Consider the following 15,979-nt stretch of genomic DNA (forward strand, 5'->3'; position numbering starts at 1 on the left):
CTTGGTTTACCTTGGCAGTGAACCCCAATGGGCAAGACTCAAGCTCAAAGGAGTATTAAAATCAGATTAAATGCATAAACTATACAAAGGGATATCATTTCTTTTCCATGTATTAGTTTAAAAAAAATTAAAAGTTGAATGGTCAAGGAACAAAAATGTCTTATCATGAGAATAGTGCTTCAAGGAGTGCAATGGCCTGATCCAAGCCCTGATTGCTGGTGATGCAGTATTTGGTTCACACCTAATTTTTGATCTTTAAAAGCAGATGATACCTGCTTTCACAGTTATCAGCACAAATTGGTTTGAGAAGAGTCTGACATGAAAAGGAACAAACTGTGATTCTCAAAATGGGCATTTTCCTGATGTTTGTACAGTTATCTCTAATATCAACTGTGTGAACACTGCACTTTGAGGTTTTAAAATGGACCTGAAAACGTTTTTCTGTGACAGAAATTGTAGTTGGGTTAGAAACTTACTGTGAGGAAAAATATGAATAACAGCTTCAAAATGTTTGCCCTGGTGCTGAGGATCAAAGTTCATTCTTACACTGGACTTGTTCTTACACCCCACAGTGTGAAAAATTAATTTTTTTTTTTTATTCAATGAACATATTGCATGTTTACATTACAACATCTCGCAGAACTTGTAGAAAAAAACAATATCATACTAATAAACAAATGCTACTTTTCACTATCTTTTTGTAATGGTTGCAACAATATATAGACTTGTAAAAGCAATAACTTACAATTAACTTTACAATCTCATAGAGTCTTTAAGAACCAGATTTAAATTTCCATCCATTTCATGACCACAGAAATCAACACAACTCACAACATAATATGCTAACACTTATACACTATAAAATATTCCAAATGGCATGATGAATTATACCAAACTTACTTCATAGAGCTTTACGTCCAGTGTGAATTTTCTGTGCAACACGATATACAAACAACAAAAGAAGCAGGAAAATCACACTTAATCAACATGCTGTCCATATACATTCAATACATACTACTGTATGTTGTAACATTAATTTAAAAGGCCATTATGGTCATAGAACTTGATATAACATTCATTTTTGAGAGTGAAACATAATAAACACATTATTATATTGCACCAAAGCACCATGAATGGCAAGTTGGAGCAATACTCAGCCAATAAGCAATGATTAGCACAGGAGAAAAAAAAAACTCAACATATAATAAAAATCAAACCTGTCAAAACTAATTTTTAAGTGTGTTTAACAGCATGCACACAATTTGCTTTTATGGTTCCTTTGACAGAGAAAATTATGAAATAAATAAGGAGATCTACCAACTAAAATCCTGTTGTGTTGGAAACATCAGCTCGTACAAGTGCGCCAGTGGCGTAGGTGTGAGTGGTGTGGGTGTGACTACTGTAGCTTTCAACCTGATAAAGTTCTTTTTTTAACCCAGTGTTACCAAGGGAGGTATTTACCCATGAGAGTCTTTAAGCTTCCTGGAGATCTGTTCTGAGCGATGTGCAGCATCACCATCTGCCAATCAGGGTGATATTTGTAAAATGCTACACAAGAATAGCAAAATGATTGTGTATGACAGATGTTGCGCAGGATGGACTGACCAAAGCTGAGATATAACACGGCAATTATTACATCAGTGTGACAAATTTGAACAGATTTGTCTGACAAAAGGCTGAATTATTGTGGTGCTTCAGTATTTCAAAAAAATCACAGAGCTATCTCTCATCTCCAGCAAAAGACTAAGCTCAACACTGATTGAGGGCAGAGAATCTTTTCTCATTAATATATTTCACATTCTTATATATTGCTCACTGGGAGGATTGGCCTTGAGGCAACTTTCGTGCTGTTGTTGTCGTTTCTCTCCTCTCTGCCAATGCTGTGACCACCTGAGCAAGTCCGTCCACGAGATGACAGGCGAGACATGTGAATAATGCAAGTGTTATTTTCTAATTCAGTCCGTGTGTTTGAAGTTCGACAGCATCTCTTAAGACCCAGGTGAAGATGAATGGTGAAGAGGCCATATGTGATGGGGTCCAGACAGGCATTGAAGAGGCCAAAGATAAACAACATGTGAGTCAGTGAATGGGAAACAATCGCCTCCATTTTTTCGGGAAACAGCCAATACCACAGGCCGAGCAAGTAGTAGGGCGTCCAGCATACGATGAATGATGTCACGATGACAATGCTCATCTTAAGAGTCCTCATCCGAGCTTTGGGGATATTGTTGTGAGAGCGGCGGAGATGAACATCTCGAGACACCACTGGAAGAGAGGAAAACAATCTTTGTCACACACAAGCTCCCTGGTCTCACATGATGAAGCTGTTGACAACATACTGTAAGACTCACGGTTACTCCGAGCCATGCGGCTGGATATCTCCACAAAGATTCTTGTGTAGCAGAAGATCATGATGACCAAAGGCAGGAGGAAGAGGCACACGAAGGTGAACATGTTGTAGAGGGTCTCCTGCCAACGCTGGACAAAGCTGCCATGGGTGGTGCACTGGGTGAATTTCTCTGGGACAGTGATGGTTACATTGTGAAATATGAACATCTGTACGAAAAGACAGAAATAGTTCTCTCTTATCATTTAATCTTTTTATCAGCTAGACAGAGAGAATAGATGTGTCATCATGTCATTGCTCTGGCCCATGACCGAATGAACAAGGTCTGCCATTGTGATGCATGTGCCAGTCCCATGAATGCATCTTAGGGAGACGAGGAGAAAGGAAGTGAGGCTGTACAGGTGCAGAAATTATTTTTCCGCTGATCTGATGTGACAGTAAGTGGAGTGGTGGTTTTTTTTTGATTTAGCAAATGAGACAGGAATGATAGCGCCAACAGCAGCACAATCATTACTCATATCCATACGTAACCTAAAATAGATTCTCGGGCATGATTTGTCCATTTGAAAACTTTGCCTTCATCACAAAAAAGACACATTTGCTTTTCTTTGCCTTTTCATATTTCTGTTCTAAGTGCATCTTCTGAGGTATTCCCATTTTTCCTACACACCTGCACTGCAATTATGAGACACACGTAACATCCAGATGGAGAATGTAAAGAATTAAATAGCTGCAGCTGTTAACAGACAGTGAAAAATTCAGTACTTATGGTTTTTATAGCTGACTGTGGCTGTTGCCTCACATTTACAGATTTTAACTACAGAAAATCTAAGGGAGGCGAACTGAGCTCAGACTGCTGGACAGAAAGATTAGGAGCGTAGAACGCAAAGTATATTACTTGAACTTTTGAATGTGTCTCATAATATTAACTAACAATATTTCTAAATGACATTTAGAGTATTGAATGTCTTTCCAGATATATTCTAATGAGTTTGAAATCAATTTGTGGCTAAAATGTGTATTTAAATATAGACAATGTAGAAGTATTGAGCTGTTATCACGCTCTCACAGCTGAGTATGTCTGCCATTTTGACATGAGATTTCCTTTTAGCTGTGCCCTCTGGTGAAGTAAAAATCCATTATTATAATTCTTGCAGACAAATGCAATCAGTCCCAAAGGAACAACCCCCATCCTGGGTTTTCTCCAAAGTGCTTAAATGAATTTGTCCCCTAATTGTATTGTATTATATCTAACAAGTCAAGAGAAACTCAACTGTTGTTGACCAAGCTCAGCTCTCCCGACTTATCTTTCAGCTTGAAGCCCACAAATTTACCTCCACAATCTGCAATCATGTCTCCATGTTGGTAAGCCATGATGCATACACACATGAGACTATAATAAGAACACAAAAAAAAGCCAGATACCGCATTGTTTATTTAGACCTAAAACCAATAAAATGCAACTGAAGTAATTAACAGTTTGAGTGTTATGTACATACAAAATGTTGATGCTATTATTAGATGTAAATACATGCACATTCCCCTTATTAAACCCTAACTCCGTTCCAAAAAAATGGGTGAAAAACCAGAATATAACTGTTGTTTTCATTGGTATTATATCCACATTGAGAAATATGATGTTAACACTGATATATTCTGGCTGTAGGAAGAAAGGAGGGAGATGTCTGAGTGCGGTGATCAGCAAGTGTCAGTGTTATCCATCCTCCACTGTATTATGATTGACTGTTGACACATCATCTATGACAGACACCTGTTAAATTATTGAAGAGCTTTCAAAGCCATTTGTCCATGACAGAAATGATTTCATATATTAAATCCCTTCCCCTGCTTGAACAGGTAGTTACGCAGCAACACAGACATGTCCACTTCATGCCATAAGCAGGACCCAGGCTAAGATTTGCACCTAATGATTGATGAACTGAGGCAGATCATGATATTCCTGGAAGACTGCTCACACTTTTTAAAAATCTGTATGTAGTGCAGTATCAGATCACGGACAATTGATATCTGAATAAGGTATGTATTTTTTCAGTGTATTTCTCTACTGATACAGCTGTATTAGTGACCAAACCAATAATGGGAGTCACAATGAATCAGCATTAAACATCCATATCGTTCAGCTTACAACTTGTCCAAGTTAAAATACATTAGAATTACATATACTATCACAAATCACGGTTGACAAATAAATCTGACTGATGATGCAACAAGACCATATTTGGTCAGGTTTAAAGCAGAAGTAAGTGATATATTTGTGTTAATATAAGTCTTAAATAGTTATATCTTCCGACAGCAATCACTTACATAGAGTGTTTGGACCGAAACACGGGTCTGTCAGTCCCTCTGCTCTGCTCTGAGCCGAAGAGAAAACATTTATCGTATCCTACAGTTTTTATCCAATGAGGAGAGAGAACGGCATGCAGGGCTGTGTGTGCAGCCAAGGAACGCCGTGAATGTGGTGACGTAGGGACGAGGACTGTTATGGTGCGTTCAAGGAAACTCGTATTTTTCCGACCGTGAAGTGGTACCAGTTCGATCTGGTACGAGTTCACGGGTCGGAAGTTACGAGTGGCCGTTATAGTGACTTTCACCGGTAAAACAGGTCGGAAAAACACGAGTGGGTTGCCTGGAACGCTACAAAGTCGTAAGTTGTGACTTGAAGCTGTAATTTACGATTTCAAAACCCTGCCTGGAACGCAGCATTAGCGAAAACGACCGGACCACTCACTTCTGCTTTAAGTCAAGGTTTGGGAAACATAACATGGAAAATCCCAGTAATTGGATTGATTGAAGATTTATCTTCTTTTTTTTTAAGTATATTTTTTGGCGTTTTTGCCTTTATTTGATAGCACAGTGAGATAGACAGGAAAGGGGGAGGCAGAGAGAGGGGGAATGACATGCAGGAAATGTCTGCCCGACGCGGGATTCGAACCGGGGACGCCTGCGTTGAGGACTGTAGCCTCTACATGGGGCGGCCGCTTTAACCACTGCGCCACGCACCGCCCCTGAAGATTTATCTTAATTGAGAATTTTTTTTGTCATTTTTAATTTCTCTAAAATTTAGTTTTCTATAATTGTAAAATAATTTAATTTATCATGTTATCTTATGGAGTATATCACCACAGTGATAATTATATTCATTGTCACGATAATGACTAATTAATTATGGGTGACTCACATACTTTACTGGTTCAAACTCGTTCTCTGTGCATTAAGACTTAATTAGTTGGTAATTAGTTGACCCTCTATCTCACATATGCAAACCTAGTGGCACTAACCATGTTTCCATACACTTGTCCAACGAATTATCTGAAGATCTTTAAATCGAATAAAAAGTGCGTAATGACGTCATGTGCTGTTTTGCGGTCATATTGGTGTATCGAATTGTTTTCTTGAAATACCACTGAGCCATACATATGCCAGCCAAGTTGGTAAATAGGCAAGTTATAGGCTATAGGCTGGTGCTTATAATGCGACATGCCTATGGCAAGCCGTTTGAGCATTTATTCCATATCCTTGATATCAGGTGTCAGTGTCCTTCACTAGTCCAGTCTTTGTCAGCACTAGTTGGACATATGACCACACTAGTTAGACATTTTTTCCAACTAGTTGACCAAAGACTCTCACGAGTCACTCTTCTTCAGCAAATAGTGACACTCAAACTAGTTGTAACATAAGCCTTACTAGTGAAGCCTACTAGCCCACTGGGCTGAACTAGTAATGCTTAAAGTCCAACCCAACAAAGTCTTACTAGTTAAAGCAGAAGTAAGCGATCCGGTCGTTTTGGCTAATGCTGCGTTCCAGGCAGGCTTTTGAAACCGTAAATTATAGCTTCAAGTCACGACTTAAGACTTTGCAGCGTTCCAGGCAACCCACTCGTGTTTTTACAACCTGTTTTACCTGTGAAAGTGCACTAAAGTGCTCCAGCAGCTGTCTTCCACTTTGTAGTGTGACTAAATGTCAAACACAGCTCAGATGACCTCAAGAATCTTGGTATTTTGCCCTTATATTAAAATTCCCTCCTTCACCCCCTCCTGGTCTTGATCATAGTGCTGTAATGCCAAAGTCTTCACAGCAAATCTCAGGAGCATGAATTAGACTGGTTGTGGTGAAGGATGAAAAAAAAAAATCCAAAGGGCTGTGACTCCGTGGGCTTGTTGCTACAGGTTACCAATGGGAGGACGTCCATGGAAAAATTATTATGGTCCCTAAAACTTCAAAATGCCTGAGGATTACACTTGTGATTTACTGATAGTATTGGTCCTGAATAAGAAGTAAAATAATAATATATTCAATAAATAAATTCATGACAGTAGGCTAGTAAGATCTTTTTGGTCTACTTTTTTGGACAAAGTTTCTCTTTATTTCACTTTTGTGAGTTTAATGCAATTGCTTTACACATAATCCATGTTAGCTAATTAAGAAAATATTTAACCATGTCCTAAGTTTTACTTACCTAATTATCCTTCTCTAATCTCAGCTTGTGTAGTTTGTTGTTTTCTGAGGCAGCGCTGTTGTTGTTCTGAACATTATGTGAGCAGGAAACAAGCCAGCCAGATTTCTAATAGCACATGGCAGCTTCTGCTTTTGAACTGAAACTACTGAAGATTGTTTTAATGTTAGCTCAGCCGATAAAAGTGCATTTGCCTCACGCACATCAGTAAAGTCTTTTTTTTAAATCCACTCTTAAAACTATATGTACAGATGGTATTTGTGCATCAATCAGTGGCTTTGCATGGGTTTTGTTTTGTTCAAATTGTTGCCTGATGAGACCGAGGACACCACAACCACAGCATAACATTCATATGCAAAACAGCATGCAGTTTATTCGCATTTGATCTTTCTAAGGTTGAAAATTAGAGGTTAGCGAGATAACTCTTCCCACTCTCAGAAAACCTTTGCAGTAGCTTTTCAGCAGGGATAAGTTTCTCACTAGTGAGTGATTCTTGGCAGATCCCTGCTGTGTGAGTGTAGAGGTGCAGGGAGAGTGCTATATCGAGATATATTGGCTCACATTAGAGCCTGACAACCAGTCGCAGCGTGAGACTGGAAAACTATGGCGGTGTTAGCTGCAAGGCAAGGCAAGGCAATTTTATTTGTATAGCCCGTTTTTACAAACAGTTTGTCTCAAAGGGCTTTACATGGCATCACAACAACATCCTCTGCCCTTAGACCCTCACATCGACTGTAGGGTGACCAGGTGTCCGGATTTAGGCCGGACAGTCCGGATTTTCAATGCCCTGTCCGGCGTCCGGCGCAGCCTCAAGCCGGACGCTTATTTGTCCTCCTTTTTGGAGTTGCATCTGAACGCAACGCTGCATATCGTCCAATGGTGTAAGACTTTCGGTTTAAAAAAAAAAGATTGGTTAAAATGATTGGCTAAAAGCGGTGTCACTCGATTTCCCATTGGTTGAAAATGTAAACAAGCCGCCCCCTGTTCCCGTGAGAGAGGCACTCTACCGTGTGCGAGCTGTGTGTCACTCATCATCTCATTAACTGAATGTTAACAAGCCGAAAAGATGGACCTAATTCAATGCCGAATGGTCAAAAGAGCGCACGCTTGTGAGCAAAAGTAGCAAAGACGATTTGCATGCGTATTGCACACTTAGCACACAATGAAAGGCGGCCATTGGAAGCCATGAAGCACGCCGGTGTTTTTTTTTTGTTTTTTTTTCCCTGAGCTGCTGCAGCAGGTGAAGGTGGATTTTGCTGAGGGCTGAGGCCGTATTGAAGAACAGGATACTGAGGACAGGGACTTGAATCAGTTAAAATACAGGTGGACTGCAGCTGCACACACACACATACATAAACACAAATACACTGCAGACATGTCCCCAAAGGACTGAATCACTGTGGAATACACTGTGGACTTTTCAGTTCAATATTCACCCATTACATGGTGTTTTTTTTCTTACTGTCTTTTGTTGTTTACATAAAAAAGTTCTATATGCTTATTAAGAAGTGGAATGTTTATCTGTGGCCTGAACATTTTTTCTCCGGCACATGTACCACATTGGACAAAAGTGTCCATGTCAGACATAAAGGTTAAGGCCATAAATGTTCTGCTTTGTGGCACTGCACTTTTCAAGACAGCTGTAGGCTATTGAATAAATACAAATACTGTGAACAAATACTTTTCGCCTTCTCAGGAATATTTTTTCCTCTTCTGTTACACATACATGATATCATAGATAAATTGTCAACAGAGTATCTCAGAATCACTGTAACATGATACCATCGTTATCATGTACAAAATTGTATTGTCGTGGGGAGTACACTAGTTGTTGCGATTTTTATTTCCTCACTAAATGCCGCAAAGTGTCCTCCTTTTTGGTGTTGTGGAAATGGCCACCCTAATCGACTGAGGAAAAACTGCATAGAAAACCCTTTTAACAGAGAAAAATTGGAGGAACCTCAGGGTGAGCAACAGAGGAGGGATCCCTCACCAGGCCCGGTTCTACGAGGGTGCATAAGCATGCATTGCACCCTCAGTTTATGTGTTTGCATGCTCCGTTGAAAAGAGGGGAAAAAAAGTGCGCGCGCGTCAATGCACGTCACTCATCTGCGTCCAGCGCGCAGTTACCTGCACCAGCAAAACGCTGCTCTCTGCAGCACAGTTAACATAACGTAAACAATGGATATTCGGAAGTGGTTCAAGCAGAACCACGCCAGCAGGTCGGACAACGGTGGTCATGATGAGACAGAGACTCGATCTCAACTTGAAATTCATGAAGCTGCTGCTGCAGCTTCGTCGGGCTGCTCACTCCTGCCCGAGCCGCTGCCGCCGCCGTCCCCCCTCCCTTCACCCCATGAGCAGGTGCCCGGCCCACCCGACGACCTAGGTATGGAGGAACTAAAGCATTTTCTTTGTTCTGCAGGAATATTGCTGCAAAAATGCACTTTAAATGTTTGACTGGTATCATTCCACTTAAAAAAACTGTTATATTTAGTGGTGGTTTTGAACTGTATGGATAAAATTAGTTAGAATTTCTATGTTTTATTTCCAAGATAAGAAATATCTGTTGCTAGATCATCTGATGGGTGAGGTAGCCAAGACTAAATGTAGCATTTTCGTTGTTCTGCTACAATATTGCTGCAATAAAGCATTTGAAAGACACTTTAAACATCCTTGTTTTGCTAGTATCATTCCGCTTGAAATGATGGGACAATGCATAATTTAGTGTTGTATAACATGCCAGGCATGTGCACCCCCTCTGATCTGAGATGCACCCCTAGTCATCATTTTCTAGAACCGGCCCTGTCCCTCACCCAGGACGGGCAGACATGCAATAGATGTTGTTACAGACAGGGAAACTGCACTAGCTGCACTTGTATTATAAATTTATCAAAAAGAAAGAAATATTTTTTTTCTTTTAGTAGGTTAAAGGTAGAAGTCCAAACCAGATGATATCACATGTTGGGTAGCAATATCCGTGGCACTTTTAACGTTTCTCGAGATTTCCTATTTGTCAATGTAATGCTGACTGACTTATATAGATGAATGGTGAGAAATCCAAACATTTCATACCATATCGATTGCTTTTTTGTCCAAAAGTGTACACACTGTGCTTTTCTTTCTCCTGGTTGAGTCATCTTTCCCTATTCCTCGTTTTAAAAAGGGACCTCAGTATGGGGGAGCACTGGGACTTTACTTTGATTATTGTACACTCTACAGGTGGCGCACACCATATACTGTAACTCTGAACCAAACTCGAACAAAATCAAATCAGTGTTTTTTCCAACAGGACAACTTTGTAATTTTAATCATATTCATATTCTGTTTTTAGGGTGACTTTTTAACATCCGTCTGGGGACTACAGATGAAAAATAGCCTCTTGGCTAATTCTGGCGCATTTACAGTGATGTTATTAATGTGCACTGTCCCTGTTTTCAAATAAACTTATAAATTAAATTAAATTAAATCAATTCAAACCCGTCTATCACTGTTGTCGAACATGTATGTTTTCTTATGTGATTTAGTGTGGTTAAACTTTACATGGGTACAACTGACTTGAAAAGGGTTGAAAAGAAAGAACTTTGTCGTCATGATTACAAAAATAGTCCGATTCTTCAGATGTTGATTATGATCTACCTTTTCCAGAGGAATTGGGTAACTACAAGTTATTCATTTTGTCCACCCACTTGTCTACCCCAACCCCATCAACACTGTTTGACTTCATTTAAAAACCTGCCCGATGGAGAATGCAGTGCAGAATGTGAACTCATCCTCAAGTTGTTCAAAAATTTACAGAAAGATCATGTGAGCATGACTTCTTTGCCCTCGCAAATCATAATGACAGAATATATAGGTTTCAGATCTTGGCTTTCAGTGGATAAGGATTAGAAAATACCATGAGCTTATACCTGATAAGGTACTTCAAACACATTCCTGATATTTGCCAACCACCTGTGATGTTGACAGTCCAGTTATCGTATTGCAACTGGATCAGACCCCAGGTTAATTCATGTTAGCTGCTGTGCCATTTGTGTTCATTCATTTGAAACCTACTCAAGCATCTTGAATCCCTTATGTCGCAGAGCAATCAATGAAACCTGGTGTTTGTAGGTACTGGACTAAATAATAAGTAATATACATTTAAAGGGACAACGAGGAGTTTCTCCATCGGCAGAACAAAAAATTCTGCGACAATAAAAAAGTCTCATATTAATGTGGATGAATCTACGCTACCCACACTTGTTAATGGGCCCATTTTTGATAAATATATCGTTTTGTCTCTATCGTTATTTTGTTATTATTAGTGGTGGCGGAAATGCTGGGTGAGCCGACCAGCGTTTCCTTACTTTCGGTTTCGCGGCGAGTCATGAGAATAACGCCGCCGAATCGCCGTTTATGGTCGGGACTACGACGGTATATGATCGTCTTCGGACCTCTGACTTTAATTCTTGATGAATGAAAACATGAGTCAGCCTTGCGCTGGTCAAAGAATTTCACAGTGTGCGCGGAGGCTCATAAATGTAGTGTGAAAATGCTTCGCTTTTCCAAAACTCCTCATTGTCCCTTTAAAAAATTAAATAAGAAATTATACTAAATTATTTTTAAAACATCAGGGGTCCGTTTCACAAAGCAGGTTCAACAAACTCTGAGTCAAATCCTGAACTCTGAGTTTATCTACTCTGAGACAGGAAACTTAGAGTTTTGGGTTTCAGAACAGGTGATAACAGTTAGTTCTACTCAGTCGAGCAGCAGAAGTAACAGGATGCAGAGCACTGTGCAGCATATTATTTCTGTTTAATCAACAGAAAACCATTTAAAACAGCTGGCTCTGCGATTACTTTTCACAAATAAGATTGAACATTACTATTGGTTGTATTTTGTGAATCGAATATTTATTTATTTATTCTCTCTCCTCCCTCTCTCTCTCTGACCTGATATGAATTGATTCTCTGGTTTATATATATTTTTATTTTCTCTAACATATAGCTTTTATCTCTATATATTTATTCATTACAGGAATGCTGCTCTCTGATCAATTGCTGCTCTCTACGGGCCGTTATTTCCATAGACATATATACATGGTTATTTCTGTATAATGAATGGTCGTCAAGTGTAACACACCGTTGCTAGGGACGCCGCTCTGATCAGCGCAGCGCAGAATAGAGAAACTATGCAGGATATTTACCTTATGTTTCATTTTTACCTTCAGTAAAAAGCTTCGGACTAATAGTGATGTTAGATAAATGACTTGTAACCTGTTACAGGGAGAGTGGAGGCTCCTTCCACATCCTGGCTGGACACCAAACCTGCTGATCAGATCAGAGCCTGTAGTCCGCGACACAAACACGCCCCATAAACCTATAATATCTTGTTTATGACAGATAAGACTACACAAATAGTAACATACATTGTAACATATATGTGATAATCCATCGATCCAGTTATTGATTATAAAAGGCTTTGTTGAAAACCAATGGGAGGAGGCTCAGCAACACAGCGGAGAAGAGACCAGACAGGCAGATGTGCTAAATTATAACATTTATAAATCGATAAAAGTAGTATTTTGATCAAAATTATGTTTCAAATGAATTATTTCACTCGTACGCCGTGTAATAGGCGGGATAATGTTCAGTAAGTTATTGATTAAATGCACTGACACTAGTGAAACTATCAATTGCACCAACCAAACAGATACACTGAGTGGAGCGGGCGACCCGTCCAAGATGGCGGCCCCACCGCTCGTCAGCGCCAATAGGCCCAGCGTTCGATGCGGCGTCTACTCTTTATATGTCTATGCCCCACCCCCCCCCCCCCCCCCCCCCCCCAAAAAAAAAAAAAGATTCTGCAGCAGCGCCGCAGCGGCAAATGGACGTGAGATCGGATTTTTTTTTTTTTTTTTTTTCACGGGACAATACGTGAGTATTAATCTAAAAAAAGAAATCTGGAGAGTTATTCATCATTGTGTGTTTGAGCAGGTGCAACTCCAAATGTGTGTTTGATACGTTGAAGTTTGTCTCCATTATAACGTGACGGGGATGTGCGTGTAGTCATCAATCACCTGGAAATAATCCATAAGTGGATCGACCTACTACAAAATATAAGAGAGAAGTGCAATTGTCCGTGTCGTTTCATGTGAGGGTTGTTGAGATAAACTGACGGTGCAGAACAACGGGAACGATCAAACTAATCCTCATATGGAGAATAAAACATCCAGTCGAGGTCTAATAATCCTCCTGACGGAGTTTACACGTCCTGTCAGCCGCTGCTTTCAGTCTGCAGCTTCAGATAAAAAGGAGAAACTCAGGGTTAGTTGGAGAAAACCTGCTCCCGACCAGGTTAGGTTCACGGAGTGTGTTGCCATAGTAACTGACTCGGAGCTTACCTCTCTTTGTGAAACGGGCTGGAGTTACTCCTCTTTCCCTGGTTTGAGTTACCTCCCTTTCTGAAACGGAAAACCCAGAGTTTGCCTCATTTCAGGGTTAACAAACTCAGAGTTTGAAACGGACCCCAGGAGGAGACAAAACACACGTTTTGGGTATTTTGTTGTACAAACAAAAATCTTCCATCATGGAACTGTTGTCCATCCTTCATGCACCAGCTGATCCACCACAATACTAACCCCCTGAAAAACGACAACAACAATCCCAGTGCTCAACAAATCATCATCCTGTGGTATTCAGCCACTCCTCATCCATTGCTCTCACATCCATATTAATGAAGAGCCTGGAGAAGCTGCAGCCACAGTCCATCCTGCCATTTGTTTACCAACAACTGGATGCCCTCCACTCTCCCCATTTGCATATTCAATCGAGACCAAAACTCTCAAATGTAGCTTTGTGGCCATATTAGTCATCTATTGGCTTGTGCTTTACTTTTATGAATAATTAATGGAACTAAATAAAGAATGAATGGGGAAGAAACACAGCAGGATATCTTGGTTTTGCCAGAGGTATATTGTTTTCAAGTAAACAAAGGTCAAAGGTCAAGGTCACAGTGAAGTCACTAAACACAGTTTTGGCCTTGTTAACTTGATATATCTCAATAATCCTTTGACAGAACTTCAGTTTTGGCAAAAAAAAAAAAAAAAAAAAGTTCCTGAACTCGATTTTGGGGGGTCAAATGTCACATTGACTTGAAAAAAAACACAGGTTTGGCCTTATGGACACTCTATCTCTGTAAGGGCCTATAGAGATAGCGAAACTTTGGTAATCAAAAGTTAAAGCTCAAGGTAGGGACCTCACAAATCACCAAAAAAAACAAAAAAAACACCAAATCTCTGAGGGAGAGGACTAGTCTCAGAGCAGGCTTTTCCACACATGTGCTTCAGACTCCAAGAGTGTCAGTGGCAGACCAGCAACGATAAATAATTTGCCATTCCTATTGGACTTGAAGGTATATTTATCCAGTGTCTATGATCCAATTTCTACATGATCATTGTTAATAATTCAACAACAGGTGGGCCCAGTGCAGCCTTAAGTGAACATGTTCCTAGAGCACAGCCTACACGTGTGACAGTGCAGATGTCACACTTTGAAAAGAAAGAGATTCCAAGGTCAGATTGTTCAAGCACATCCTGTCACACACACACACACACACACACACACACACACACACACACACACACACACACACACACACACACACACACACACACACACACACACATGTGTATTCTGAGTTACCAGTGAGAAACTTGGAGTCAGCCCAGAGAGATAAAAGTAGAGAGCAAAGAGAGTAGTGCTCTGGCACACTTGTCTCTTACCTGAGGGAGTGAGAGGATCACACTCATCGCCCAGGCCACAGTCAACATGATTTTGCTTTTCCTCTTGGCCTCGCTGATGCCCAGGGGGTTGAGGATGGCAGACTGCCTGTCCAAGCTGATGACCACAGTTACAAAAGCGCAGGAGTACATCGCCACCAGCTTCATGAACATCAGCAGCCTGCAGGCGACGTCTCCCGCCTGCCACTGCACCGTGATGTTCCACACCGCGTCCACGGGCATCACGATGAAAGTCACCAGCAGGTCCGCCACCGTCAGGTTCATGATCAGGATCCTAACGTGGGACTTGCGCTTGCCGCCGTTGCTGGCAGCCCACAGCACAACTAAGTTGCAGACAGCCGACACTGCGCACAGGGTGAAGGTGATGATCACTCTGACTTTGGCCGCGGTGGAGAAAGTGGGCAGCTGGAGCGCGTCTCCATCCGCGCTCTTGTTGCAGCCTGACGCGGGTCCCTGGCAGCTGCCATTCACTGTCTGATCCGTCAGCTGATGGAACATAATTAACACCGTACAAGCAAGACAATGATCCCGGCTGCTCCTAGGCTGTGTGTGTCCTCTCCATCTGCACCTGGAAGTTCAACTGTGAAAAAACTGAGAAAAGAAAGACATTATCTCCCCGCCTTTCTCTTTCTTTCTTTTTTTTAATTAGTTATATGACTCGTGCTAAGGAGCAAGTGTTATGCGTTAGAGCCAGGAGCCTTCATCCGTAACCCCGAAATATGCGGGTTTAATTACAGTAACATGCCACAATCAGACACCACCTTGAGATAGCTACGTGAAATGCAAAGTGATTGCGCATCAGACCCTAAATAAGCCTATTAAATGCATTTCAAAGGAGATGAGGATGAAACGATTAGAGGATATCAGAAGACTCATCACTGACACAGCACATGTAAGGACACTATTTCTAGATAACGTCCTTTTGAGGTAGTCCAATTTATTTATTTCCGTCATCTTTTCTCATTTTCCTCCTGTGGTGTCTTTTCTTGATTAAAGGTGTTTGATTCAGAGGAAAGAAATCAGAGTTAAACCAGTTTTACACGCAGATAAAAATAGCTTACCTGCAATTAGGAGCGGGGAGCTGACAGTGAGCCCTAATGGAGTTCACACTGCGAGTATTTCTGCTGCACAGACACTGCAGCTGTTGCTTCATTCCTCTCCATTCACTTCATGCCTTCGCTCTGACGCGCAGAATGACAGGCGGCAGTAAGGAGCGGGGTTGGTTGATCCATATGAACCACGGGGAGTGCGCTCCTCTGGCATCTCCAGAAATCGCCAACAGAGAAATCCAGTGTAGTCGGAGACCTGCTGCAGCACAGCACAGCACAGCACGGGAGAATGTGTGAGCCATTATTTGTTTAGAACAGCCTCAGTT

The 15,979-nt window shown here is 40.9% G+C and overlaps 1 protein-coding gene across 1 annotated transcript; it reads right to left on the bottom strand.

Annotated features, from left to right (window-relative positions):
- Positions 1 to 1,801: 1,801 nt before the first annotated feature.
- On the bottom strand, positions 1,802 to 15,102 carry gnrhr4 (gonadotropin releasing hormone receptor 4; the record flags this gene model as incomplete). The annotated part of the gene is made up of 3 exons (XM_083973526.1): positions 1,802 to 2,265; positions 2,352 to 2,556; positions 14,587 to 15,102. 3 exons carry the CDS (start codon positions 15,100 to 15,102, stop codon positions 1,802 to 1,804), a joined length of 1,185 nt encoding a protein of 394 aa, XP_083829652.1.
- Positions 15,103 to 15,979: the final 877 nt, after the last annotated feature.

The sequence above is a fragment of the Trachurus trachurus genome, assembly GCF_905171665.1.
Source record: "Trachurus trachurus genome assembly, chromosome: 6".
Taxonomy (NCBI): Eukaryota; Metazoa; Chordata; class Actinopteri; order Carangiformes; family Carangidae; genus Trachurus; species Trachurus trachurus.